At 55.6% G+C, this 27,723-nt stretch overlaps 1 protein-coding gene across 1 annotated transcript; it reads left to right on the top strand.

Annotated features, from left to right (window-relative positions):
* On the top strand, positions 1 to 26,026 carry RASA4B (RAS p21 protein activator 4B). The gene is made up of 21 exons (XM_066382330.1): positions 1 to 103; positions 5,185 to 5,241; positions 6,859 to 6,972; positions 7,447 to 7,508; positions 8,616 to 8,745; positions 10,512 to 10,593; positions 11,178 to 11,309; positions 11,543 to 11,634; positions 12,856 to 12,973; positions 13,221 to 13,371; positions 13,650 to 13,714; positions 14,069 to 14,181; positions 14,433 to 14,625; positions 14,856 to 14,993; positions 15,988 to 16,132; positions 16,726 to 16,895; positions 18,573 to 18,710; positions 19,813 to 19,948; positions 21,181 to 21,301; positions 25,153 to 25,217; positions 25,378 to 26,026. Exons 1-21 carry the CDS (start codon positions 39 to 41, stop codon positions 25,497 to 25,499), a joined length of 2,409 nt encoding a protein of 802 aa, XP_066238427.1. The 5' UTR covers positions 1 to 38; the 3' UTR covers positions 25,500 to 26,026.
* The last annotated feature ends 1,697 nt before the right edge of the window (positions 26,027 to 27,723 follow it).

Here is a 27,723-nt window from a genome sequence, read left to right as displayed (position 1 = left end):
GACTGCCCTGGGCCAGGACCTCGCGTTGCGAACCCACGATGGCCAAGCGAAGCTCGCTGTTTATCCGCATAGTGGAGGGGAAGAACTTGCCCGCCAAGGACATGTGAGCGCGGCGGGGGAAGGAAACCTGAACTTTACGGGGAGGGGCGCTGTCCCTTACGCCTTACCTTTCGGGGGTCCGCACGGCCCGCCCACAAGTAGAGCGAAGGAGAAAGGGTGTGGCGACTGTGTCCGCAGTGGAAGACCCGCAGGAAAATGGGGACAGTGAGATGATTTGCTGAGAGAACTGGACAGGGGGTGACAGGGCAGGGCGGTGGACTGGGGACTGGGCGAGGATGGGTAAGGGGCCTCAGTGAGCCGGGAGCGAGCGAACGTTGGTTCAAGAGAGGAATGGGCTTTGACAGGACAGGAGCTGGGCGTGGGGGCAACATCACAGGGGAGACATTTCCGTCAACTGCCGGGGGTGTGGCTGGAGGGAGGGAGTAGAGCCGCACCCCCCTTGAAATGAGGAGTCTTCCTTTGTATTTTTTGAACCCTAAGTACCCTGGAGAGTGTGCCTGTGTCACGCCTAGGACCGAGGGGCTGTCCTGGGGCTTCCTGCCGTGCACTTAGATCAGGTGGTACTGGCATGAAGAGTTGACCTATAGGGCAGGAGGCCAGGACCAGTGCAGGATGCAGTGGCTGGGCTTGTAGCCTATGCTTTACATGAGCCGTTGCCTTTAATCCTCACAAGCACCCAACAGGGCAGTTTTTATCATAACATTTTACAGAGGAGGCAGCTGAAGCTTAGAGAAGGCAAATGCTGGCTCCAGGTGTAGAGCAAGGTCTTGAATCTAGGGCTCCCAACAATGGCTGGCATCTAGGGCTTTCCCTTGTTCCTGGCCTTCAGGAGCTCCGTGTCCTACCTTTCTCATTAGGTACCAGAGCTGAGCTGCTCATTTGATCCCTGGCTCTCTGGTATGCTGCCTTAGGCAGCTCCCTGTCCTCTAAGCCTTAGTTTTCCCTTCTGTAAACTGAAGGTAAAAATTTCTCAGATGGAGCAGTGGAAAGCACAAAGCTCCAGGGTCTCTAGCTGCCTGGAGGAGGGGGTGGAGAAGGGGAGGCCAGAGGCAGCATAGGGTCCAAAGTCTGCTGGCCGGAGCCTTCCCCATACCCAGACTCTTCATCAAGCTCCTGGATGCAGAGAGGTGGCTAGATGGGGTGGGGGGTGGGGTGCAGCACAGGAAAAAAGGGGCCAGGTCATCTCTCTTACAAGGACTGTGGCCTCTGTGAGTTTCCCAGCACACTCATCTCAGCAGGAGCAGTTCCAGTTCAAGGGCCCCTGGGCCTCATGAGGCTGGGCTCAGCAGTTGCCATGACAATGGGTGTGGGAGGATGGTGGGGGACCTTCTCAAGGTGGGTTTCTATGCATGGGAGGCAGAGGGGCGGGAGCTGGGATTGTGGTTTCTGGGGTAGGAAAGCAGATGAGCTCTGAGAAGGGTCTGGGCCTCCAGGTCCAGCCTCTAAGCACCCACTGCACTTGTAACTAGGTCAGCTTGGCCTTCTCTGGCTGGTGGCAGCTGGGAGGAGCAGCTGGGAGGAGCAGCCTTTCCGTCTGTTTCCTCCCTCCCCTTCCCTGAAGCACTTGCCCTAGTGCCTGGCTCCAGGCTCTCTCCAGCCCAGGGCGGTGAAGCTGGGACTGTGCCTACCTGGGATCCAAGGTGTCTGGTTCCTTGCCCAGCCCTGCCTCTGCACAGCTGAGGGACTCTGCCCAAGATGCCTTCATTTCCGGGGGTTGGGCCACCAAGTCCTGTTGGTTCTGCCTTTGAAATTTCTTTCCTTGCCCTGACCCCCTTCCTGTCCTACTCGCCTCTCCTCGCCCCCTTTCTTTTGCCTTTCCTATAGGGGCTGGTATACACAGCTCTAACCTGTCAACTATCTTTTAAAGCCAGCTGTGACCTTCTCTCCCAGCCCCTCACATTTGGGCTACTGCCCTTCACGGCTCTGCTTCTGCATGTATTTGGGGCCTTCTGCTCTCAAGCATTCCCCTTCAGAGTCCTCCAGAAAACTCCTGTTCACCCTTCAGGACCCCTCTCAAACTTCTCTCCCAGTACTGGTACCCTTGTGCAGGGTTCACTGTCCCTGTTCTGTGCCCTTCAGTACTTTGCGTCAGTTGGAGTTAAGACAGAGCCCTTGATATCAATTGCTCCTTCCTGGGCTGCCTGTGCCACGTGACTGTGAGGGTAGGAACCATGACTCATCTGTCCCAACGTTCCAGGTGCCCTGAGGGACACCTCGTCCAAAGTTGGAGACAATAAGATGTGCTGAAGTCTCTTAATTTTCTCAGTAATTCTATAAGGTAGATATGCTCAGTTTGAAGATGAAACTGAGGCTCAGGATGTAGAAGTCATTTGCCAAGGCCACATAGGTAAGTAGAGAAACCAGGATTCAAACTCACTCTTCTGCTGACAGGCCAAGAATCCTAGCAGGATGGAGGTTGCAGGCTGCTCTGGGGCTCAGTGGGGAGAGCCTTGCAAATGCCATGCAAGGCTCCAGCATTTGGCTCCAGGATGGCAAGGGTTTAGAGATCACAGAAAGCCCTCACTGAGTGCTGGAAGCAGGGGTGGTGGTGATCCAGCCTCCAGCCTGTCTTCTGAGCAGCATCCCTTCCAGCCAGGGCTTACACACTTATGAGGACAGGGAGCTCATCACTTATCATAATGGCCCATCTTGACTGAGACAGCTCTGAGGAAGGAAGGCTGTTGAACACAGCTGCCACCTGCCTCTTTGCCACTTCCACTCATGATTTTTTAGTTCTCTTAAGGGCACAGAACACAGCTGTGTTCCCTGTCACCAACAGTTCTCAGAGCCCACCTGTTCCTGTCATGCTTCCTCCCTGCTGTCTTCTATCCTTGGGTGCTTGGGTAGACAGACAGGAGCTGATTCTCATGGTGACCATTGACCCACTGGCTCCTATGCCCAGTGACCCTGGGGACAGGCCTGGGGCTATTTCAGGGTTTGCCCTGATGGTTCCTCTTCCACAGCCTGGACACTGCCAAGGCCCTAAATATAGAGACCCTGCAAGTAGCCAGGCTGGGCCAGAGCCGGGAAGTGGCTTGGGGAAGAAGTGGGAGAGGTGATCGGCCCAGGGGACTCATCAGGGCAGAAGACACTGGGCAGGGTAAGAATCCCAACAGCTGGCCAGGGGCAATGATTGGACCCAGGTCCTTAAATCTGGCCTCCGCCCACTCTTGACACTGTTGCCTTCCTGCCACATGATACAGCCACCTGGCGCATTCCTGCCCCTGTACACAGGTTCTGTTCTTGCCTCTGGGCCTTTACCCATCTCCATGGCCCTGCCTGCAACATGAGCCCCAAACCTCTATGTGCATTTACAATTCACCCATTGAGTGAAAGCTGAGCAGTGAGTAGTGCTGGGCTCACAGTACATAAGAGGTTTCCTGCCCCTGGAAAACCCCAGGCCCCCCCAGAGAAGAAGGCAGAAGCAGGGCAGGGAGGGATCTGTGGTGGGGGACAGTCCACAGAGGTCTCAGTCCACACTGAGACCCGGTTCCTCTGAGCTTCTTGCTCACACTTGTGCAGCTCCTGGGTCCTGCCGCCCAGCCTAGCACCTGGAGTGCACAGGGACCTATTCCTTGAGGCCTGGGGTCCCTTTGCCTTCAGGTGGTGGGATGCAAGCTGGCGTATTCCCAAGGGATTTTCTGGAGGAAGGGGCTCGTGAATGATAGGGAAGGGGGTTTGGGGCAGAGGAACAAAGAGTCTAGCGCAGGGTTAACATCAGTTGAACGCCTCCCATGGCCTGGCCTTCAGGGAGCTGGCTTGACAAGCCCCATTTTATGGGGGAAGCTGAATCTTGGCAGACATTTTCTGTTGGCACCTGAGAGCCTTCAGAGATGTTTGTGTCGTGTGGTTTCCTCAAAAGAAGAGCCTCTTTTGAGAAGGGAAACAGGGCCCTTGGAATTTCCCAACCTCCAACACGAAAACACACTTCCTTTTTATGGACACCAGGCCTAAAGGGCCTTTCTGGAGATAGACCTCACCGTCCTTGCCCAGTACAGCCCTGGGCCTAGCTGGGGCTGCCCTCAACCCCCAAGCCCCCTACCAACCAGACAGGTGAGACTGGGCAGTCCCAGGTTTGCCTCCCTGGTTCTTTGTTCCCAGATGGCTGAGAGCCCAAAGCCAGACTGTTATTTTTGTTCATTCATTCATCCATTCATTCAGCAAACACTCACAGGACCTTGTCTTGTGCCATGCCTTTTCTTGGGCCCTGGGGATACAGAAGTGGTTTCTACCTTCAGGTCACTCAGTCAGGTTGGGGAGGCAACTGACAGGACATTACTAGCTTTCCTGGGTGGAGGGAAACATACTGAAGAGGGGACAAGCAGTAGGATCTCAGGAGAGACTTACTGTATTTCCCCATGTATGAGACGCATAGTTTTTCAAAAAAATTGGGGTCTAAAAACTAGGTATGTCTTATACAGTGATTATAGTTTTTTTTACCTGCATTCCCGCTTTTTTGCGCTTGTTTTTGCAGTCATTGTTGAAGACAGTGATTCGTCATCAGACACAGATAAGGACAAGCTAATGATGGGAGTTTTGACAGTAAGGAGGAGTTGTATGAATTTTATGACGAATAAAACTTGAGTTCAGTAACTTTATATAATACACTTTTTTTTTTTCAAATTTCGGGCCCCAAATTTAAGGTGCGTCTTACACATGGGGAAATACGGTACTCCCTGCCTCCAGACCCAGAGGGCTCTTAGAGGAGGGGCCAAGGCTGGGAGGAGTGGAGGGTAGTGCTGGCAGGAGGTGGTGCTGTCCCCAAGAGCAAAGCCTCCGGGGACAGCATAAGGGGCTGCCTGTGGTGTTGAGGGTCCGAGTGTCAGGGAGCTGGACTGAGGCTGTTGGGACTTGTGACTGTCTGTCTGTCTTCCCTGAGGTGGGGCCAAGAGCCTTGGGTAGGCTCCTGCCTTCCCTAACCACCACCTCCCAGACTGAGGGTGAGGACACAGGTTTTGGCCTAACGAACCTTGCGGCCTCACCCCAGAACCGTTGCCTCAGCCTTAACTGTCTTTTTCTTGGGGTCACTGGGGTGGCAGAGTGCGGGGAATGCCTGGAAGGTCCCCCCGTGGCCCTACCTGCAGCATCACCCCCAGCCCTTCCACTTGTCTGTCTGTCTTGCAGCAATGGCAGCAGTGACCCCTACTGCGTCGTGAAAGTGGACAATGAGCCCATCGTCAGGTACCACCCCCACCACCAGGATTGAGGGCGGGTGAGGCGGGATCCCTCCTCCATCCCTCCCACCCCCCAAGCCCATTTCAACACACACACCTCAGAGGGATATGAAATTTGTATGGAGATGGGCACCTAATCCCCTGGGCCCCCACCACACCCGGACACATCTACTAGTAGGTGTGAAAGACCAGCCTATAATTCGTCCTGCTAATTACTGACCTAACACCATCCCAGAATTATCTGCTGTGGGCCAGGCTCTTGGCAAAAGGCCTCTCAGCAGCTGTTCTTCTATAGTCTTTACAGCCCCCAAGAGGGACATCATGATGATGATGATGATTAGTAACAAGACTGTCACTTTTGGAGTGCTGTCCCACCACTGTGTCTTATGGAGTGTGTCTCTGCCACACTGTACTAAATGAGTCCAGCCCATTTAATACTTACAATGAGCTATATATATCATTAAACCCTATTTTTGGATAAGGAAACCGAGGCTCTGAAAAATTAAGTAACTTTCCTAAAATCACATACTTAGTGGCAAAGCCAGACTGGAACCCAAGTCTGGCCTGCCCCAAAGCCTGACTTCCTTTTCCCCTCCGTGGTCCTTGCTCTGACTGGGTGTCCCCTCTCCCCTAGAAAGCCCCACAGTGGTTGTCCCCCAGAAAAACTCCTCTCCAGGCTGAGGAACCCCAGTCTGTACCCAGAAAGCCCACTTCCCCTGGACCTTCCTTTCACCATGGGCGTCACGATTCTGGGCAGGGTCTTTGCTGTCCTGTCCTGTCCTTGCCCTCGTCCCAGCCTCTGCCTCAAAATTCATGGCCACAGCTGCTCTGCTGGCTGCCCATCTGGGTGCCCACTGCTGCCTGCTGGCCGAGGCCGCCTGACTCCCAGTCCTTCCCACCTGCGAGCAGGGTCCGTCCTCCTTCCAGGTTCTCCTAACCACAGACACCAGGTGAAGAGAGGGACGTGATAGCGCTGAGTATCTCAGTGACAGGGAAACTGAGGTCCCAGAGTTCAAGTGGCCTCTCTGAGACGTGTTTGGGTGAAGGTGACCCCCTGAGGCTTAATACGGGTTCTTGGGGGCTTCAGCTCCCCCCCCCCCCCCGCACATCCTTGCTGAGTCCCGTGAGTTGAAGGCTCTGACCCAGGGGGGTTGGCTAGAGCTGGGTAAGGTCCTGCCCAGACGAGATGTCTCAGAGTCAGGCCCCAGACCTTGGCTCCCAGGTTCCCAGGCCCTCAGGAGAACTGTCTGGCTCCAGAATCAGCTTGGCCATCCTCCTGACTCCACCTTAAGGAAGTCCGTTCAGCATCTGGAGTCAGGGAGTCCTGCTATGTGACCTAAGCTGCTGCCAACTGTGGTCTCAGTTTCTCCAGGTGTAAAATGGCCTGATAGATGCAGCCCTGTGCCCTACCCAGAGCAGAGAGGAAGGTCAGGAGGGAGTGGCTGCTGGTGGACAGGGTGTGGACAGGGTGTCTGGGACATGGGAATTCACCAAACAGCAGCACAGTTGTTCCCAGGAGTGGAAGGGGGTGTGGGGAAAGGTGGGCTCGAGTAACACAGCCCCACCTTGCTCAGCCTGGGGCCTGCAGGTGGCCTGAGCAGGTGCTGACGGTCCTCTCCTATAGGACAGCCACTGTGTGGAAAACCCTGTGCCCCTTCTGGGGTGAGGAGTACCAGGTGCACCTGCCGCCCACCTTCCATGCGGTGGCTTTCTATATCATGGACGAGGATGCCCTCAGGTGCGTGGGCCTCACTCTTCAGCTGGAGCCTGGACCCCACCATCTGCCCCTCCCTGGTCCATTTCACTGCAGGGACTGCTGGTCACTCTGCATCCTCTAAATAGCTTGGAGGGAGGGGGATCCCAGGAGGATCTGGAAGGGTGCAGAGTATGAGAGAGAGAGAGTGTGTGTGTGTGTGTGTGTGTGTGTAGATTTACCATGCTTGCACCATGTCGTATGTGTGCATGTGTGGGAATATAGGCATAGGTATGCTGTGTGAGGTGGGGAATGGGTACCCAGAGAGCGTGAGCGTGGCATGTATGTGGGCACACGGGTTGGTCCATGTGCAGAAAGGTCATGGGTCTGGCTCAGAGAGAGAACCCTGCAAGTGACTGGAGTGTCAACCTCCCTGCTTGCCACAGGGGCCCTAAACTGGGGGGGCGGTCCTGGGCTCCCTGCAGAGCTGCCAGCGCTCGCTTCCCTTCCGTCCTCCAGCCGGGATGACGTCATCGGGAAGGTCTGCCTTACCAGGGACACTCTGGCTGCTCACCCTAAGGGTAAGGTCCACAGGAGGGACCCCACAGCTCGCTCCTGTTGCCCCTCTCCTGGCCTTCCTCCTCTCTCCCCCGCTGGTCTTCCCAGTCCCCAGCCTTCCCCTGATTCAGAGACCCTTCCCCGAGGCTCCTTCAGGCCCCACGCTCAGGGAAGGCCATTTCTACCCTCCCCAGAAGGACCTACGGCATTTCCTGCACACCCACTTCTGTGCCTTGGGCCCCATTCTGCCTCTGGGTTGGGACCATATACCCTAGATCAAAAGGGCTGCTGGTGATGGGATCTGAGGAGGGGACCTCCTTAAACTCCATTGCCGAGATGTAGGGACCCCTCCTCCCAATCTAGCTGGCTCCTCTGTACCCCCCAGGGCCCCCTCAGCCTGGGCCCCAGTGCCACTCTGTCCTAAGTCTGAGAGGTCAGCCCTGCCCCAGCCTTGCTGTGACTGGGGGCAGGTGTTGCCTTCTCTGGGCTCTGAGTCCCCTTCTGCCCATGAAGGTTCAGACCAAAAGCTCTTAGATGCTTCAAGCTTTGCTGGCCTGAGCCCCTGGGACTCTTAGGGGCCTCCAGGCACACACCTGCTCCTGTCTGTGAGGCTGGGGCAGGCATGCGGGGGTGGAGGGGACTTTGCTGACTCATGGAGCCTCTTGGCCCCTGCCAGGCCAGAGGCCTCTTCTGCAAGAGACCCCAGCCAGCCCCTTGGGGTCCAGTGGCCCCAAAGATGCCATTCTCTTACCACTTCCCCTTCTGGGCTGGGCCCTCCTTCCAGCCTCCCTAGGTGGGAGCCACTCTTCCCCTGTTTTCAGATAGGGAAACCGAGAACAGGGTAGTGCTGTGTGATAAGTTAGGGTCAGGGCCACCAAATGCAGCATGGCACAGTAGCGAGTATAACGGGGGTCACAAGTCTTTGATTCTAATCTAGGCTCTTCCAAGTACCGTTTCGCAGCTCCTGAGCCCCACATCTGTCACTGGGGACAACGGCCCCTACCTCACAGGAGCTTGAGAGAACTCGGGGAGGGGGGGTTAAGGAAGGGCCACATGGTGTCTGGCGGGGCTGAGGGTGAAAAGCGCGGGAAGAAAAGAGCCAGGCCACTGGCTCAACCGCAGCCTCACAGGTTTTAGTGGGTGGGCCCACCTGACGGAGGTCGACCCTGATGAGGAGGTACAGGGCGAGATCCATCTGCGGCTGGAGGTGGTGCCAGGGACCCCAGCCGGCCGGCTGCGCTGCTCTGTGCTGGAGGCCAGGTGAGATTGGGGGGCTGGGCAGCAGGGCCGCGGGCCCCACAAAACTAGAGAAACCCACTGTGGATGCTGGGCTTCCGCTGCTCCCATCGACTTCCTGACCCCGTGCCTCCTCCCATCAAAGCCTGATCTCAGGCAGATTGGAGAGGTTTCCCTGGTGTTCTAATGGCGGAACTTCAGGCATTCCAGTGGGGGTGGAAGCAAGCAGGGACCCTGAACTATAATCATACAGCCCCAGTGCCAAGACTGGGCTTCCCCTGGGTTTAACAGCTGCATGAACTTGGCCCGATGTATGATGGTGGGAGAGTCCTTGGTTTGGTAGTTGGGGGTGTGTGTGTGAAAGAAGTTTCTGGAAAACTCCAGTTTCTCCTCAGGAGGGACAGTGACTAGGGTGGGAAGGTGGGCCTGAGTCACCTGTGACAGGGACGCTCCCCTCACCCTCCCCGCAAAGTATTTTTAGCGGCAGGCCTGAGTGTGAGTCACACACACTCCATGAGAAACGCCTGCCTTTCTGGCTCTAACCCACTTCCACAGGGTTATTGCCTGCCCCTGGAGTGGGAGGGGTCCCCAGCCTCCGCCGGCTGCCCACTGAGGACCGCCAGCCAGCGGCAGCTATGGGAGCAAGCCCCCACTGTGGAGTGGTTGGCGTCCCTGGGAGGAAGATCTCTCTCCTGAAAACAAGAACTTTGGCTTCCCAGGCTTAGTTTTCTGTCCTGGGCTGGAATGTGGAAGGGGCACAGCCAGATGGAAAATGGTTGGACTTGGGGAGAGTCACGGTCACGCCGCTCATGCGCAGTCATCCTCTCACATGCCATCCATCCCTCTCTCCCATTTCCGTCTGCTTTAGCCTCACTGGCACCAGGCTCTTCGTGGCACATGTGCACACATGCTCACACGTACTCACGCTGCCCAGACTACTGGGGACACAATGGCTGGGCCAGCCAGGCCTTTTAGCAAGTCCTTGGATGGGGGAGTGGTCTGTCCAGGTCTCTCTTTTAGAGGGTGGGGGGCTCGTCTCCAGTGTCCTCAGCTCAGACTCCTTCTGGAATTCTGAGACAAACCAAGAAGCTGCCTTTAGCTGTGGAGGCAGAAAGGACGTATATTCTCATCTTTCTGGGCAGATTCTCAAGACCAACCTCTGGAATTCTGTTAGATGATTCCGAGGAAGAAAGAAAAGCAGGCATGAGAGGCTTCAAATTTAAAATAAAGAACAGAGCAGGAAATAGTATTTATAGCAAATGGAAGAGGGGTAGGCTTTATGGTCCACAAGCTTCTATGCTGAGGGTGCTGTAACCAGACTGGCTTTGGAAGGGACCCTCTGTGGAGAGACGATTGGCCAGCCTGCTCACCAAGACCCCCCTTCAGTAGGGGGATATGTCAGGCCAAGCCTTTTAGAAGCTCATTACCTCAGTTGCGGGGTGTGTCTGCATTTTACTGATGAGGAAACCAAGGCTCAGGGCGGCCCTGGGAACACCGGTGGGGGCCCACGGTCCGGGCTGCTTCACAGTACACTTGCCTCCTCAGTCACCTCAGGTGCGGCAGCCTAGTCAGAAGGAGCTGTGGCCTCCACCTTGGGGGGTCCTGGGCCTGGTGTGGGGCCCTAGGTGGTGATCGCTGTGGCAGTGAGGTCCAGAAAAGGGAGGGGTGCTGTCCACAGTCACCCAGCTCCCTGGGGCAGATGAGCTCAGAGCTTTCCAGCCTGGTGTGGCTACCCCACAGCTGGGGCAGCTTAGGTGACAGTGGATGTTTTGCTTCCCCCCCCTCCCCAGGGACCTAGCGCCCAAGGACCGGAATGGTGCATCTGACCCCTTTGTTCGTGTGCGCTACAATGGCCGGACCCAGGAGACCTCGGTGAGGAGGCCTGTGGACTGTGGAGGAGGCAGGGAAGCTGAGGGCCCACTGGGCCCCTCACTGCCTTACCACCTCCTCGCCATCGCCTGGGAGGTCAGGGCTAGGACTGCCCCTTTACAGAGGAGGCTCAGAAAAGCAGGGTGACCTCTCTGAGGTCCCAGCCCTCGGGCACCAAGCCCTGTGGCCCCATCCGTGTTTCACTCCTGGCCCGGCTGGACCCTGACAAGAGGCAAAGCCAAGAGCTTCCCCCAGTGCTTTCCTCACCTCCGGGAAACAGCCAGGGCGCTGGGCTCAGCCCCACGTGGGAGGATGTGAAGACCTGGGTTCCCAGTGCAACCTAGTACTTGTTTGTTTTGTGGCCATGGACAAATGCCTTACTCCAGGCCTCAATTTACCCAATTGAGAAGTGGGTGGGGGCTTGGGCAGGAAGTTTTTACCTCTGCTATTGCAGGGCCTCTGCCTGGACCCAGGAGAAGAGGCTACTTAAGTGCCCCCGCAGGGAAGCCAAGGGACCTGTTTGGGGTGGCTTTGCCCTTAGTTGGGCCTGGGGACCCCATGGAGTCAACCCCCTGCTTTCTGGACAGATCGTGAAGAAATCCTGCTACCCACGCTGGAATGAGACATTTGAGTTTGAGCTGGAGGAGGGGGGCACGGAGGCGCTGTGCGTGGAGGCCTGGGACTGGGACCTCGTCAGCCGCAATGACTTCCTGGGCAAAGTGAGCACCATGCCCTCCAGGCTGCCCCTGCCGCCTTCAGCGCCTGTCCTCCCAGCCGTCCCGTCCCTCCACCTTCCTCAGAGAGGGGCACTCAGGAGACCTGGGGCTCCCCAGAAACAGCAGCCCCCCTGTCCCCAACACCACCGGTGCCCAGGGACCCTCCGAAGGTACAGTAGTTGGTAAGGAAGAGACCTGAGTGGCTTCAGTGTGCCCCCCCGCCACTGTGCCCCCAGGTGGTGGTCAATGTTCAGAGACTGTGGGCAGCCCAGCAGGAGGAGGGCTGGTTCCGGCTGCAGCCTGACCAGTCTAAGAGTCGGAGGGAAGAGTAAGTGCTGGGACTTGGTGGCTGGGATTGCGGGCCCTGGGCCTGGGGGAGGTTGAGAGTTGGCTTCAGCAGGCAGGGGGCACTGGTCAGGGGTGGGCGATAGGCCCCAGGTTTCTTTCAGCTCTTTCCCACCAGGCCAGGGTCCTACTCCATGCAGGCTGGACCCTTCCTCCTCTCCCTTCCCACAGCCCTGGACTCAGCTCAGTCCTCTGAACTCTGAGACAGGACATGTCTCCTGCTTTTCGGCTATTTGATGTTTCTGGAACAAGCCTTCATGCCCTTTCCCTTTAAGAGTTCCTTTGAAGACCTCACACTAGAGTTCAAGTCCCCAGAGTTCTGAGTCAGTGTCCCTGAACCATAGCTCTGACTTGCCCCAACATTCTCTGGGAATAAGGCTGCCAGATAAAATACAGGATGACCAGTTATAACTAAACTTCAGATAAGCAATGAACAATTTTTTAGTATAAGTATATCCACGAAATATTTGAGACAAACATACTAAACTTTTCAAATTCAACTGGGTGTCTGGTATTTTTATTTTGCTAAATCTGGCAGCCCTATTTAGGAAGCCCTCTGGCCTCCTTGCCCACCCCTCAACCCAGAAATGGAGGCTCAGCAGTGCCCCCCCACTGTAGATGGGCAGAAGGCCCTAGATTCCCATCCCCACGGTCAACAGAGCAAGGGCAGGGCGGTGGGTGGACGTATCAGCATAAGGCATTTCTGTCTTGACGGCTTCTACTGCGCGTGAGGCCGTGAGTGGAGCAGCATCACCCAGTGAACTGTGTCGTGCTGTGGGCAGCGGGCCTTAGAGGCTGTTAAGTGTTGGTTGGTGCACTCACCAGGAGGAGTGAAAGCAGGGGAGCTTGGAAGTTAGGTCAGATGTTGCAAGTTGCTTAACCTGCTGGAGCCTCAGTTCCCTTGGCAGGTTGTTAGTAGGATTGGATATTTGCTTCGAGAATAAAGTGCGTACATGAAGGAGCTGTTCTCTGGGAGTTTCTAGACTTGAGGCTAGAGAGTCCAGTGTGTCACATGGGTCAAACTTGGAGTCCACAGGCATCTAGACGTGGCAGGAGCTAGGCCTTGAAGACAGATGAATTTCCATGAGTATGGAGGCAGGAGGGGCTTTCCAAACAGATAAAACAGCCTGGGCAAATATTGGGAAGTGAGGCAATCCAGGGAACTAGGGTGGAGGGTAGAAAGGTCACATGCTGCCTGTTCCAGGGGCAACCTGGGCTCCTTGCAGCTGGAGGTACGGATGCGAGACGAGATGGTGCTGCCCTCCAGCTGCTACCAGCCCCTGGTGCAACTGCTGTGCCATGAGGTGAAGCTGGGCACCCAGGTGAGGCCCCCCCCAGGGAAGGCGGGAGGGTTTAGGGATGGTAGGCCTGTCCTCTCTGTCCACCCTATCCATCTAAACCCAATCTGAAGAGCAGTAAACGGTTTTCAGTATGGTAGTGTCCAGGGACCTTTGCCATCTCTTGAGAAAGCGCCCCCACCTTCTCCATAGCCCTCTGAGGTCCTCAGAGTGAAGGGTTTGGGTTCCCTGTGTGTCCTGCAGCCCTGTCTCTCCTTGCTGCCTCCTGCAGGGCCCAGGACAGCTGATCCCACTCATTGAGGAGATGACCAGCACTGAGTGCCGCCAGGAAGTGGCCACCAACCTTCTCAAGCTCTTCCTGGGGCAGGGACTGGCCAAAGACTTTCTGGACCTGCTATTCCAGCTGGAGCTGAGTCGCACTAGTGAGACCTGGGAGGAAGTGGCCTGTCTGAGGGTGTTGTGGAGAGTGGAGCAGGGAGCCAAGGACTCTAGAGATGCTGGGGGGGGGGAGAAATCCAGAAAGTCCTCCTGTAGGAGGTTGATGAATCAGGTTAGGAGGCAAGGGCAAAAACAAAAGGCAGAGGTGGGGCAATGGATTGGGATGTGGCAAGGAGGCTTTTTATAAAGGGCCAGCTCTGTCCTCTTCCCCAAAGCATTGTTTCTTTCCCAGCCCCCTACTCACTGGAACCTCTGTTTATAGGTGAGACCAACACCCTGTTCCGGAGCAACTCTCTGGCCTCAAAGTCCATGGAGTCCTTTCTGAAGGTGAGGTTGCATGGTATCTTGTTTTTATTTGTATACGAGGAGACTAAGGTTCAGAGAAGCCAAGAGACAGAACTTAAATTCAAGTCTTCTGTCTCCATGTCTCCATGTCCCGGGACCTTTAAGGCTAGGAATTTCTACCTTTAGTTCATTCCTTCATTCATTGATTTATTTATTAATTGATAGATTGATTGATTCATGTAGCAGTAGTTTGAGCTGTATTCCTCTGTGCTTGGCCTGTTCTGAGTGGATATAGTAGGCAGATGGTGCACAGTTTGGCTGGGAGGCCAGCTGTGGGGAGATGGCTGGCAGCTGGGGGTGGTGGGCAGAGCCAATGCTGTTCTCGGTGGCCCCCAGGTGGCTGGGATGCGGTATCTGCACAGTGTCTTGGGCCCCATCATCGACAAGGTATTTGAAGAGAAGAAGTACGTGGAACTGGACCCCAGCAAAGTGGAGGTCAAGGATGTAGGGTGAGATTGGGGAAGGTTCTTGGGAGGGAAAGGGGTTGAGTGTGGGATAGCCATGTCTGCAAGTGTACGTTTATGACTCTTTCTGCCTGCGTCTACCTACCTTTCTTCTATCTGCTCACTCGCGTGTTGTTTCTGTGTCCCTATCTCGGCTGATGCCTTTTGATTGCCTGTGTCTCTGGGAGCCCTTGCCCAACTCGTGTGCGCAGACGCTGACTGGGACCCTTTCTGACCATCCACCTCCGCCCACACAGGTGCTCGGGGCTGCATCGCACGCAGACAGAAGCCGAGGTGCTGGAGCAGAGCGCGCAGACGCTGCGCGCCCACTTGGTGGCGCTGCTGAGTGCGCTCTGTCGCTCCGTTCGCGCATGCCCAGCCGTGGTCCGTGCCACCTTCCGCCAGCTTTTTCTGCGCGTGCGAGAGCGCTTCCCCAGTGGCCAGCACGAGGTGCGCCCTCTGCGGGCAGGGCTGGGTGAGGGAAGAAAGCGGTAGGGAAAGGGGACCCGTGGGGCCCCAATGTCCAGAGCCGGCAGGGGTGGTGGTGGTGGAGTTAGTAACTGAGGACAGGCAGAAAGGCAGGGTCATGAGGAGAGAATGGGACAGCGCCAAAGGGAAAGCTGTTGTCAGGAGCTTAGGCCTGATGGAGGCCAGCCCACTGCTCTCCCCTCCCCATCCAGAACGTGCCATTCATCGCTGTAACCAGCTTCCTGTGCCTGCGCTTCTTCTCTCCCGCCATCATGGCACCCAAGCTCTTCCACCTGCGAGAGCGACATGCAGACTCCCGCACCAGCCGCACTCTGCTCCTGCTGGCCAAGGTGTGGCTGCAGACGCGGGTGGGGATGCACAGCCGGATGCTGAAGGGGGGGTCCTTGCCTGGACTGCGCTGTGTTCCCTACTGGCTCCGGGAGGGAAGGCCTTATGATTACTTGATTACTCCCCCGTGGATACTCGCACTGCAGTTTACAAAGCTTTTCACAGTTATCTAATCTAATCTCACTGATAAGGAAACAAGTCTGCCACTGGGAAGGAGGTTGCCCAAGGCCACACAACCTGTTGGTGGCGAATTCCAGGCCTTTCAATCCAGATCTGCTCTCAGGCTGGGCCAACCTGCCCAGCGTCGGGCTGGGGCCGGCATACACTATGGGGCAGAGTCTGATATAAGACCTACAGAGGAAGGACAATAGGTTGGGTCTAGGTCAGGGGTCCCCAAACTACGGCCCGCGGGCCGCATGTGGCCCCCTGAGGCTCTTTATCTGGCCCCCGCCGCACTTACGGAAGGAGCACCTCTTTCGTCGGTGGTCAGTGAGAGGAGCACATTGACCATCTCATTAGCCAAAAGCAGGCCCATAGTTCCCATTAAAATACTGGTCAGTTTCTTGATTTAAATTTACTTGTTTTTTATTTTAAATATTGTATTTGTTCCCGTTTTGGTTTTTTTTACTTTAAAATAAGATATGTTCAGTGTGCATAGAGATTTGTTCATAGTTTTTTTTTTACAGTCCGGCCCTCCAGTGGTCTGAGGGACAGTGAACTGGCCCCCTGTGTAAAAAGTTTGGGGACTCCTGGTCTAGGTAGTCTCAACTATCAGGTCCTAAAATGCCTCATACTCAGTGATCTGTCCCCTACTCCCCATCCTCCCTGGGGATGGAGTGGGCCTGTGAGTGGAGCCTATGCTGTTTCTTCCTCCATTTCTACTGTGGGAGTAGCACAGACTTGGGGTGGCGGCGGGGGGGGGGGGGGAACAGGACGAGGTTCTGTGGCTGGGCAACTGACGCAGCAGAATCTGGCCCTTCCTGCTGTCATCTCCAGGCAGTCCAAAATGTGGGCAACATGGACACGCTGGCTTCCAGGGCCAAGGAGGTTTGGATGGAGCCCCTGCAGCCCACTGTGCGCCAGGGTGTGGCCCAGCTGAAGGACTTCATCAGCAAGCTGGTAGACATGGAAGAGAAGGAGGGTGAGTTCTTCCTGTGAGGCCCATAGCCTCTTGTTTGCATTAACCTGCCACCTATCCTATGGCCCCATCTACCTCTGTGCCTCATTGGCTGCTCCTACAGTTCCTCTCACATTTGCTCTGCTCAGTCCCATGGCCACGCCCTTAACCTGTGCTTCTGTAAGTTCTGCCTACAGCCTGCTGGTGATGTTTGCTCAGCTCAGACCCCACACTCAGCCCTCGACCCACTTTTTTTTCGTGAGAGGAGGGGAGACAGACTCCCTCATGTGCCCCGACCGGGATCCACCGGGCAAGCCCACTACGGGGCAATGCTCTGCCCATCAGGGCACTCCTTCATTGCAACAGGAGCCATTTTAGTGCCTGAGGCAGAGGCCGTGGAGCCATGCTCAGCGCCTGGGGCCAACTTGCTGCAGGAGGGGAGGAAAAAACAGAGAGAAGTGAGAGGGGGAGGCGTGGAGAAGCAGATGGGTGCTTCTCCTATGTGCCTTGAGCAGGAATCGAACCCACAACATCCACACGCGGGGCCGACGCCCTACCACTGAGCTAACCAGCCAGGGCCCGAACCCATTTTTTGTCCTACTACCCCTGCCTGGCAGAACTGGACCTGCAGAGGGCGCTAAGCTTGCAGATGCCGCCAATGAAGGAGGGGCCACTCTTCATCTACAGGACTAAGGGAAAGGGCCCCCTCCTGTCCTCCTCTTTCAAGAAGCTCTATTTCTCTCTCACCGCTGAGGCCCTCAGCTTCGCCAAGACACCCAGCTCCAAGGTGGGTAAGGGGGGAAGTAGGCAAGTAGGGGTCTGAGGGGTTGTAACACCTGGAAGCACCTGTCTCTTCCTCAGAACCCATCCCAGGGTCCGCCAGGGTCAGAGAAAAAAGCCAGGCAAGACTAGCCTCCTGATGTCAGCTGCAAGTCACTTAAGACCCAGGAGGAACAAGCTCCCCTGAGAAGGGGGCCTGGGGCAGGCTGTCTCTGTGGTGTCCAACCCTGGCTTCTTGGTCAGGTGCATGAGTGGGGCAGGAGGCTGAGAGGTGCTCTGGGAAAGCAAGGAAGCAGGCAGGAGCTAAGAGGAGTCCTGAGTTCCAGCCCTGTGTACCTAGGGGAAGTGTCTCAACCTCTCTGAGCCTTGGTGTCTTGGAGATAGTGGCCCCTACTTAACAGGTGTTGAGGATTCGATGAGATGATCTTTCACAGGGTCCAGAGCCAGGATCTGACACAGACCAGGACCTAAACCAATGATATTTCTAAAGACACTATGTCCCCTGGGCTGGCCTCCTTTGAGCGCTCTTCTCCCAAGGAGGTGCTTAATGCGTCCTTTCTGGATGGACCTTTTGACTCCTATCTTGGCCAACCTGATTCCCAGTCAGCCAGGCTCTGGGATGGTCTGCCAGGGATGCCCTGAGCCGCTGGGGGGTACTGAAGGGATGAAGTTGCTCCTTGGGGTGACCCCTCAGCTTAGGCCTCCCACTTTCCAGCTTCTTTTGCTTTTGGGTCCCCTCAGCATTTTCTGAAGCTTCAGTAAAGCCTGGCTACCTGGGCCCCTTACCCTGCTCTGGGCCCCTTTCTGTTTATTGGCATTGGCACATTATGAGTACCCCCTGGGCGGTGCCACTCCCACCGCCTTCTTTCGCCTCTTCTGTAGCAGGCACACCCAGCATAGGCAGCACGCGGCACATCCTCTCAGCACGCGGCACATCCTCTGGGCTGTCTCTTCTGGCCTTTCGGAAGTTCTGCCCTGAGACAGCTCAGACATGTGTTCCCAGGGGGTGACACTGCCCCTCTCTGCTTGTCCCTGAGGCCGGTGGGGGTGGTGGGCTTATATGCCAGCCTGGGGGGTGTGGACATTATCCCAAGGGCCATGGAGACTGGTCATTTGAATGATGAGGGGCTTGGTGAGTTCTGATGGGAGAGTATTCAAGAGGCAAGGAGAGCAGGGTCTGGAGCTGGTGGATGGGATGCAGCTTGAGCAGATTGGAGTTCTCTCCGGGATATGGGTATTTTACATCCAGAGCTTTCCTCTGTCCCATCTGTATCTCATTAGATTTGATGGTGGGAGTGGGGGAGGGGTTGGAGGTGGGTGGGATATGACTGTTAGAGCCTGGGAAAATAAAGGTGAACTGGGAAGTGGATAACTGCAAAGCACATGGCCTGGTCCATGGAAGCCCTTACCTTCCCGCCCCGGGGAATGCTGGGTGTCCAGAGACTTCCAAAATTCAGACCTCCCAGGACAGCTGGGAGCCCCTAAGAGGTCGAGTGTGTGGACACCATCTGTCTGCATTCTGTCCTGGCTGAGGTCACTCACAGAGCAGGCTCCGAGAGGGACAGGCATTCTGGGTCCCCCATGCCAATCCCTGGTGCTGCATAAGGGGAGACTGAGGCCCAAAGATACGCAGTGGAGTGGCCCCAATTGGAACCCTTAATCTCCCTTCCCCTGCCCTTCTCAGAAAAGTGCCCTGATCAAGCTAGCCAACCTCCGAGCAGCAGAAAAGGTGGAGGAGAAGAGTTTTGGCAGCTCGCACGTCATGCAGGTCATCTACACCGACGACACGGGCAGGCCCCAGACCACCTACCTGCAGTGCAAGGTGGGGCGGGGTGGTGGGAGCACCTTGGGGAGGGGTGCTATAGGTGTCCCCTGAGTGGGCTGGAACGAGGAGTGAGTGAGTCACCCCTTGTCGGCCACGAGGTATGTGAGATCTGGGAGTGTGTGTGTGTATGTCTCTCCGTGGGCCTGCCTAGGCACCCCCATGTAGGTCTGTGCTTCACGTGGAAAGCGTTTGTGGGAAACTGAATTTCCAAGCGTCTTGAGTTGGTTGGTGTCTGTGTACCTGTGTGTGTCTGTGTGTGTGCATATCAACGAGTAACAGTCATTTATGTCTGTGTGTGGCTCTGGGTGCATGCTCTCACTTCTTCCTCCCTGTTTGTGGATTCTTTCATTTATTAATTTAAAAAATACTTATTGAGCACCTGCTAGGTTCCAGGCATTGTTCTAGGTGGTGGGGGTGTGGCAGCAGATAAAACAGAGTCCCTGCCTTAGTGAACCTTATATTCCATGGAAGAAGATGGACTGATAAGTAATAAATATTTACAATGGCAGATGGCAAATAGTGCCTTGAAGGGAAGCAAAGGAGCCTAAGAGAGATAAGGAGGGGACAAATAGGGTGCAGCAGGGAGGGATGCTGCTTTATAAAGGATGGTCAGGGGGGCCTCTGTTGGTGGCATTTGAGCAGGGACAAGGTGAGGGATGGAGCATCCAGGGGAAGAACACATGGAGGAAGAACATGAGTAGGAAGGCTGTTCCCCGCGAATGGCTGTCCTGGGTCGGAGGTCACAGACCCATCCCATGGGGTCCTGCCCTCTGTGGGCTCCCTGGTGGGTCAGAGTGCAAAGCCACAGGGAAAAGTTGGTAACAGCAGAGCCACCACATACGGTTGACAGGTTGTGAACTACCCAAGATCATGACCAAGGGGGCTAGGGGCAGCCCATACTCTGTTTACCAAGCCAGGTGTCTGGGCATGAGCTGCGTTCTTGGGGAGAAAGGGCAGTCTTTCCTAATTCACTCAGATCTGCTGAGTGTGCTAGTGGGGAGCATATCGATCTGAGTGGCACAGGGAGGCAGGGAGGGAGGCGCCCTGGAGGGGGTGACCTCTCCTCAACTCCATTCCCTCTGCTCCCTGGTCCCTGCAGTGTGTGAATGAGCTGAACCAGTGGCTGTCTGCACTTTGGAAGGTGAGCATCAACAACACTGGCCTGCTGGGCTCCTATCACCCTGGTGTCTTCCGCGGGGACAAGTGGAGCTGCTGCCACCAGAAGGACAAGACAGGTGGGGGTGAAGGCCTGGGTCCCGCTGGGCTGCACTGTCCACATCAGGCAGCCTGCTGCCAGAGCTGGTCATGGGGACCTTGGGCCTTGGGCATTAGAGGGATGGCCCCGAGGAGCTTCTACTAGAATTTTTGGTGCTGATGGAAATGGTGTTTATCTGTACCTTCGCCATGAACACAGGTGGCTGCTGAGCACTTGTGTCTGACCAGGTAGTGGTGCATTGGATAGAGCATTGGACTGGGACAAAGAGGACCGAGCTTTGAAACCCCGAGGTTGCCAGCTTGAGCATGGGCTCAACCAGCTTGAGTGAGGGTTTGCTGGCTTGAAGCCCAAGGTCGTTGGCTTGAGCCCAAGGTCGCTGGCTTGAGCAAGGGTCACTCACTCTGCTGTAGCCTCCCCCGGCCAAGGCACATATGAGAAGGCAATCAATGAACAACTAAGGTGCCGCAACAAAGAATTGATGCTTCTCATCTCTCTCCTTTCCTGTCTGTCCCTATCTGTCCCTCTCTCTCTCTCTCATTAAAAAAAAAATGTGGCTAGTGGCTAGTGGAGCCAAGGAACTGAATATTAAATATTTTAAAATTTTATTTAACTCAATTAAATTTAAATAGCCATATTTAAGTGTGGCTAGAGACCACTGGAACCAGACCTACCTGGATTTGAGGTTGAACAGGGGGTGGAAACTGGCGGCTCTTGACAGTGTGTTGCTGACTGGTTGGCCTTGCCGGAATCCTGACAGTTCCCATCACAGTGATAACCTTGTCATTGGTGAAGTGGGCTCCCCAGGGCCCTACAAGGCTCAGGGAGGGCAGATGCCTGTACCAAGGTGGTAAAGCCAGCAAGTGGTAGGGCCAGCTCCTTCCAAGGCACAAACGCCCTGTTGGCTCATTCACCGTAATATTACATTCTGGGATGGTCCTGTTTCCTTCCAGGCAGGTACTTCTAGAGAGTGGTCCAGCTCCCTAAGTTATATTCTGTGCAATTTCCACGCTGTGCAGTCATGTCCCCATGGCTCAGGAGTGAACCTGGGAGAGGAGTTGCTGTCCCCAGAGTGTGGGGAACCATAGGCAGGCCCTGGGCCAGACTTTCCAGGCTGTGCTCCCAGCCAGGACCCCCACCAGGGACCCCTGAAACCATCCCTTTCCCTCTCTAGGCCTCAGTTTTCCAATCAGAACTACCAGGAAGTTGGACATGAGCTCTCACAGTGCTTGACCAAGACTTATCTGCCCCCAGATCTGGGCTGCGATAAGACCCGGTCACGGGTGACCCTGCAGGAATGGAATGACCCTATCGATCATGACCTGGAGGCCCAGCTCACCTACCAGCACCTGCTGGGCATGGAGGCTGCACTGCGGTGAGGAGGCCTGTGCAGGGCCCGAGTCCCTCGTGGGAGAGCTCGTAGAGTCCGGGAAATGTGCTGGGGGTTGCGGGGGGAGGCAGGGCTGCGATCCAGACTTAGGGCTGCTCCATGATGACTGGTCACCTCCCTCTGATCAGCCCCAGTGCCTTTCGACCTTTGGCAGCCACACCTGGGGAGGTGCATCTGGATCTCTGCAGTATGAGTCCAGCTCATGTTAGGATGGAGACCCCAACATGAGCTGCAGAAGCCCAGGGTCGGCCATGGCTGCTTCCTGCCCCGGCTGACTCAGACTCCCTGTCTTTCCAGCCTCTGTGGTACCCTCAGAGCACAGGGATTGTCTTCAGCCAACTCCCCGAGTTCCTCAGCCATCTTGATTAAGTCAGTGGTTCTCAGTACTGGCTTCAGTGTAGGAAAAACAGGATGGTTTTCAAAAACAACTTAAAAAACCCAGGATGCGCCCTGGCCGGTTGGCTCAGTGGTAGAGCGTCAGCCTGGTGTGCAGGAGTCCCGGGTTTGATTCCCGGCCAGAGCACACAGGAGAGGCACCCATCTGCTTCTCCACCCCTCCCCCTCTCCTTCCTCTCTGTCTCTCTCTTTCCTTCCTGCAGCCAAGGCTCCATTGGAGCAAAAAATTTGGCCTGGGCACTGAAGATGGCTCCATGGCCACTGCCTCAGGCGCTAGAATGGCTCTGGTTACAACAGAGCATCGCCCCCTGGTGGGCATGCCGGGTGGATCCTGGTCGGGCGCATGCGGGAGTCTGTCTGACTGCCTCCCCGTTTCCAACTTCAGAAAAATACAAAAACAAAACAAAACAAAACCCAGGATGCTCAGGCCCTACCTTATTGACTCAGAATATCTGTGGCGGGGGTGGGGTGGCATGGGGACTTTTTAAAAGCTCCAGGGCTTCCTAAGAGCACCACTTCCCTGGACAGTTTTAGCCCCCACACCTCTGCACCTGGGCCTGGCGGGTGGTGGCTGTCCTCCATGCTCCTCATGTCCTCCTCCAGGGTTTATCTGTTCAAAATCCTTCAAAGTTCATGCGGTCAGACTAGAACTATTTACTTCCCTGTGACCTACACTCACCAGTGGCTTCCAGGTCACAAAAGCCACCTCCTTTCTTTTTTCTTTTTTTTTTTTTTCTGAAGTGAGAAGCAAGTAGGCAGAGAGACAGACTCCCACATGTGCCCGACCGGGATCCACCTGGCAAGCCCACCAGGGGGCGATGCTCTGCCCATCTGGCCATTGCTCCATTGCAACCAGAGCCATTGTAGTGCCTGAGGTGGAGGCCATGGAGCCATCCTCAGCACCCAGGACAACTCCGCTGCAATGGAGCCTTGGCTGCAGGAGGGGAAGAGAGAGAGAGAAAGGAGAGAGGGGGAGGGTGGAGAAGCAGATGGGCACCTCTCCTGTGTGCCCTGGCCGGGAATCGAACCTGGGACTTCCACACACCAGGCTGACGCTCTACCGCTGAGCCAACTGGCCAGGGCTGCCACCTCCTTTCTGACAGTGTGGTCCGTCACTAGCTTTTTCTCCACCCTACTCTGGCCCCCTTACCCTATTGACTTATTTTCTGCCTAGAGGATACAGCACCACCCTGTCCGCTCTGTTCCTGAGCTCCACACTATCAGAGACTTACTCTTTCACCCACCTGGACCCTTATTCCCGTGGTCACACCCTAAAACCTCCCATCCCTCCTCCTCCTCTTCCTCCTCCTCCTCTTCCTCCTCCTCTTCATCTTCCTCCTCCTCATCTTCCTCCTCCTCCTCCTCCTCCTCCACCTCCTCTTCCTCCTCCTCCTCTTCCTCTTCCTCCTCCTCATCATTCTCTAGGCTCCACTTGAATTTCACTTTATGTATAAACACATTTAATATTCACAATCACTGGACCAAGTAGGTACTCATATTATCCCCATTTAACCCAGGAAACAGTGGAGCTAAGATTCGAACCCAAGCCGCCTTGGACTGAGGCGGGTCCCACCATGTGACCAGTGCCCATGGCTCTAATTACCACACCTGCTTTAAGACCCTCCCCACCTCTCATTCCAGCTCACTTCCTCTGGTGTCCGGTGCCAGTGGAACTTCTACCCACTAGGATCTCAGACCCACTGACCCAGCCACCTGCTATATCAGTTTCCTGTGATTGCTGTAACAAATTACCACATACTTGGTGGCTTAAAGCAACACAGATTTAGTCTTACATTTGTAGAGGTTGGAAGTCAGAAATCTGCCTCAACGGGCTAAAACCAGAGGGGCCTGTGGTCCCTTCCTCCATTATCAAAGTGCATCACTCTATTCTCTGCTTCCATCATTGCACTGCCACCTTCCTCTTTACATCTTCCTCCCTCTTAAGAAGACCCTGTGATTACATTGGGTCCACTTTCCTCACTTCCCCTCAACTCCCTCAGCCCCATGTCCAGCCCTTTAGCAAGTCCAGTCCCTTGGCTTTACTTTCAGAATAAGGCCAGATTGGGCCTTCTTACATCTACACTGACTCTCCGTGTCTGAGCTTCTCATATCTTCCATTGTGGGAATAACACAGCAGCCTTCTAACTGGCCGTTCTGCCTCTACTCCTGCCTCCCTAGGATCTGTTCTCCCCACGGCCCCCAGAGTGATCTTTTCAAACACAAAACATCACATCACTCTCCTGCTTAAAACCCCTAAAGACTTTCTACAGCCTTAAAATCCAGTGTCTTTGTCCTGCCTACAGTGCTCGAGTGCCCTGGCTGACCTGCTTCTCAGTTCCATCTACCACTAGGCCCTCTGTGCTAAGCTCCCTGAAGCTGTCCTTGCCTTCTTGCTGTCTCTGGGCATCACCACCACAGGACCTTTGCACTTGCTGTGTCCTTTGCCTAAAGGTTCTCCCCCAGTTGTTCACATGGCTTGTTCCTTCACCGGACTCAGGCCTCTTCTCAAAAGCATGGCACCTGTCAGAGAGGCCTCTCCTAACCACTGTTACTCTAGAACATGATGGAACTCATCAGTATGTGTTGTTGACTCATTTTTGCCTGTCTCAGTTACACTGAGCTCCCTGATGGCAGGCCTATAGCATTTGCTGCTCTAATCCCAGTACTGAGAACAGGGCCTTTCACATTCCAGCCCCTCAGTAAATTTGAGTAACATGAACGGAGGAGTAAGGGAATGACATTTGAGCTCATCTGTGAGGTTCCCAGGATCACTCTCAGAGAGTGAAGCAGGGAAGGGCATTCTGAGCAGTGGGGGCGACATGGAAAGAAGGCTGTGGTGGCTGCACTGAGAGAAGCAGGAGAGCAGGCCAGGTGACCCTGGAGGGACAAGAAGGTGTCTGAGCAGGAGGAGGGGCTGTTAGACCTTAGCGGAGGGAAACATCTCTCCCAGAATAGATCAGAGAGACTGTCAAAAGGGCTGAGCCAGAAGAATTCTTAAATAAGGAACTTCCAAGTGTGGGGCCCATGCAGCTGCTCAGCTTCCATGTACACACACAAGGATTGGACCTGGGGGGACCTGTGCAGAACCCCAATTAGGAATCGCGCTTAAAGTGTCAGTCTCCATGGCCAGTTAACTAATTCTTGACCAGTTAATACTAGAAGATTTTCAGGCCCCAGTGGCTCTTTTCCCAAGGGCCCCTCAAAACAAGAGTGACGTGATTCTAGCTTGGTTTCCAAAGTACCTTCTGCTGAGGCACAGCTGGGAGTGCAGGAGGCCCAGAGGGGGAGGTGACCAGGGACCAAGACCTGGGCCTGCATTTCTTCTGCATAGATAGAAAGTCAGCCCTGTTCCCCAAGACGCCCTTCCAGTCAGGATCCCCACACTGGGTCACCCAGCCTTCCCGGCACGGGCAGCAGGAGCCCTCCCTCTGTCCCCACAGGGAGAAGCACCGGGAGCTGAGTGCAGGCACAGAGGCAGGCTCCGCGCTTTCAGGCCCTGGTGAAGGTAGGTCCCTCCTGTCTGGACTCTCGGTGGTCTGAGTGTCCTTCAGGGACACTGTGAGCGAGGCTCCTGAGGCCCACTTCTGGGGGCCCTCTGACCTTTGGGACAGGCACTGGCAGGCAAGGTCCAGCCTGCCCTGCTCTCAACCTGCACCTGCCTTCAGCCCCAGAGGACCCACTGGCCCAGCTGCTGCAAGTGCTGCAGGACCTCCGGGCGGCACACAGCTGCAGCCCAACCAGCTCCTCGCCCTCAAAGCCGAACTGCCTCGCGGAGCTGCAGACGTGAAGCCTGCCTCACACTCCCTCACCAAGCCCCCTGCCAGGTGCTGGACACCCCTGGTGCACTCTTGGCCCTTCACCTCAGTCCCTCTCACTGGGGTGCGGGGCCTGGGTCTCTCCTGAGCTGGGTGAGTTGGGTAGCCAGGGACCAGCAGATCCAGAAATCCAGAGCTGACAAGGCTCTGGCCCATCGTCCCCCATATGAAGTCTGTAGGGGAACCTGGGGTTCCTGCTCCTCTGAGAGGCCTGGCTGCTCTCTGCAGTCCCTGCCCCGGTCACCAGCATTAACCCAGACTCCAGGGACCTTCCACTGCTGCCCAGGGCCCACCCAGCCAGAAACTACCCCTGGGATGGTCCACACCCAAGTGGACCCAGAGAGGCGGGAGGGAACACGGCCTAGGAGATGAGGCCATGACCTCAGCACTCACTTTGCTCTCAGCTACCACTCCGCCTCCTCTCCTCACAGCCACTGGCTCTGCCTCTGGGAGAGCATCGCAGTGCTCTGGTGCCAACAATAAATGTGCTGTGACTGGCTCTGCGCTCTCGTGATGGGTGTTGGGAGGAATGGGCCTGAGGACCCCAACAGCTGATGGTGGGCGTGGCCAAGGACTGACTGCCAGCATAGCTTCTGCATCCCCCTCTGTTCTCCTTTGCTTTCCCCTTCCCAGGTGGTGGGTGGTGGTGGTGGTGGTGTCCCCTTTCTCCTCCCAGCTGCTGTTCCCTCCATGCCCTAGGGTCACTCCTCCGTCCTCCACAGGTTACAGAGCCTCACCTGGCTCTTTCTGGGGCTCTGCTGCTCCTCTGCTTCAGGTATCCTGAAGACTGCACAGTATCCTGAAGGGCAGGTTCAGAACCTTGAATCATGTGGCCTGGCCCTGGTGCATTCCTTTTGCCAACCCCTTCTGCCAGAGCACGGCTCCCTCTGGTCAGAACCCCCTGCCGTCACCCCGATCCATTTCTAGGTACACAGTAACCTCCGACATAATAAGATGGGGGAGGCACTTCCAGCACATTCTTTAAGACTTTCCTTCAACCAAGCTGGGAACCTTGCCTGTGAGTCCTAGGCCTAGGACAGTCCCCAAGGACCTGGGTCACAGGTAGGACCCCTGATCCAGCTGCCCAGTGAGGTCCTAGGGCAGGGCCATCTGGACAGGCTACATACTGGGTTCTTTGAAGGGTGGCAGAGAGCAAAGGGGGATGAAGGAATGGGGCTGCCCACCTCCCTCGACCTTGTGGTTTTTGTAGCCATGCTGACCTTTTCTCCTGGTTGCAGCCTCAGTGGGGGGTTGTGTCCCCCCACCAGCAGCCCACCAACCCGACCCCTTGGATGTTCATCACCTCTTGGTTGCGGTGCAACTATCCTGTGGACCTTCTGAGCCTCTTTGCAGGGCTAGGGAACACCTCTTCCTTCCAGGCCCAAGGCTTGGATCCAGGGGTGGCTGAGCTCACTCTGCACCTGCTGCATCAAGAACACCTGGTTCTCTGGCTACTTCCTTAGAGCCTCACACAAATACTCATGCCTGTTGGATCTTCTTGGGTTTCAAGGACCTCATGGTCAGGAAGTATGTATTTCAGGGTTTCCTGAGCCCCAGTGCAGGGATTGCAGGGGAAAGAGAAGGGTGTACTTATTGGGGTTGTAACAACTAGAATTCTGGATTTTAAATGCACACATACAGCCACCCACTGGGACTCTCCTTCAGTGGATCCTGGTGTGGACATGGCCACCACAGTCAGAAGGGAAGTTTAACATGAGTAAGTGCCTGGCACTACTCCCACTGTTCGTGTACCCCCACACCCAGGGTCTCCTCTCCTCTCAGCCTCTGAGCAGAGCTGCCTATAGCCCCAGGGGCCACATTATTTTTGGAAGACACCTGGAAAAAGAGGGACACAAAAGACTCCTGTATGCCCATGGGACATGAAAGTGCCAGAGGTCACACTTTCCACCAGCCCAGGCATTGTACATCAACACCATACAGCCTCAGGATTGCCCTGTGCTGCCAGCCTATTTACCCGGGGGGCTGGCAGCACAGGGCAGGCACCCTAGGAAGCCTTGAGTGGGCCCAGCTCACAGTACATGTCTTTCATCCTCTGGGCCTGCCCTGTAGGAAATCTGGGCAAATTCCCACCAACTTCTTTCTAGAAATTTCTATCAAAGTATAATTTTCAAATATACCTTAAAAAATCGCCTGACCAGGCAGTGGCGCAGTGGATGGAGCGTCAGACTGGGATGC

This window comes from Saccopteryx leptura, chromosome 4 (genome assembly GCF_036850995.1).
Source record: "Saccopteryx leptura isolate mSacLep1 chromosome 4, mSacLep1_pri_phased_curated, whole genome shotgun sequence".
Classification (NCBI taxonomy): Eukaryota; Metazoa; Chordata; class Mammalia; order Chiroptera; family Emballonuridae; genus Saccopteryx; species Saccopteryx leptura.
Note: the sequence above shows the minus strand (reverse complement) of the source record. Positions and strands in the feature narration are given on the sequence as shown.

What these genes read in the sequence shown, in the direction of transcription:
- RASA4B (XM_066382330.1), top strand. Translation starts at nt 39, where the DNA reads ATGGCCAAGCGAAGCTCGCTGTTTATCCGCATAGTGGAGGGGAAGAAC. An exon ending in AACTTGCCCGCCAAGGACAT is followed by an intron (nt 104 to 5,184) that starts GTGAGCGCGGCG and finishes TCTGTCTTGCAG; the next exon opens with CAATGGCAGCAGTGACCCCT. An exon ending in TGCTCTGTGCTGGAGGCCAG is followed by an intron (nt 8,746 to 10,511) that starts GTGAGATTGGGG and finishes CCCCCTCCCCAG; the next exon opens with GGACCTAGCGCCCAAGGACC.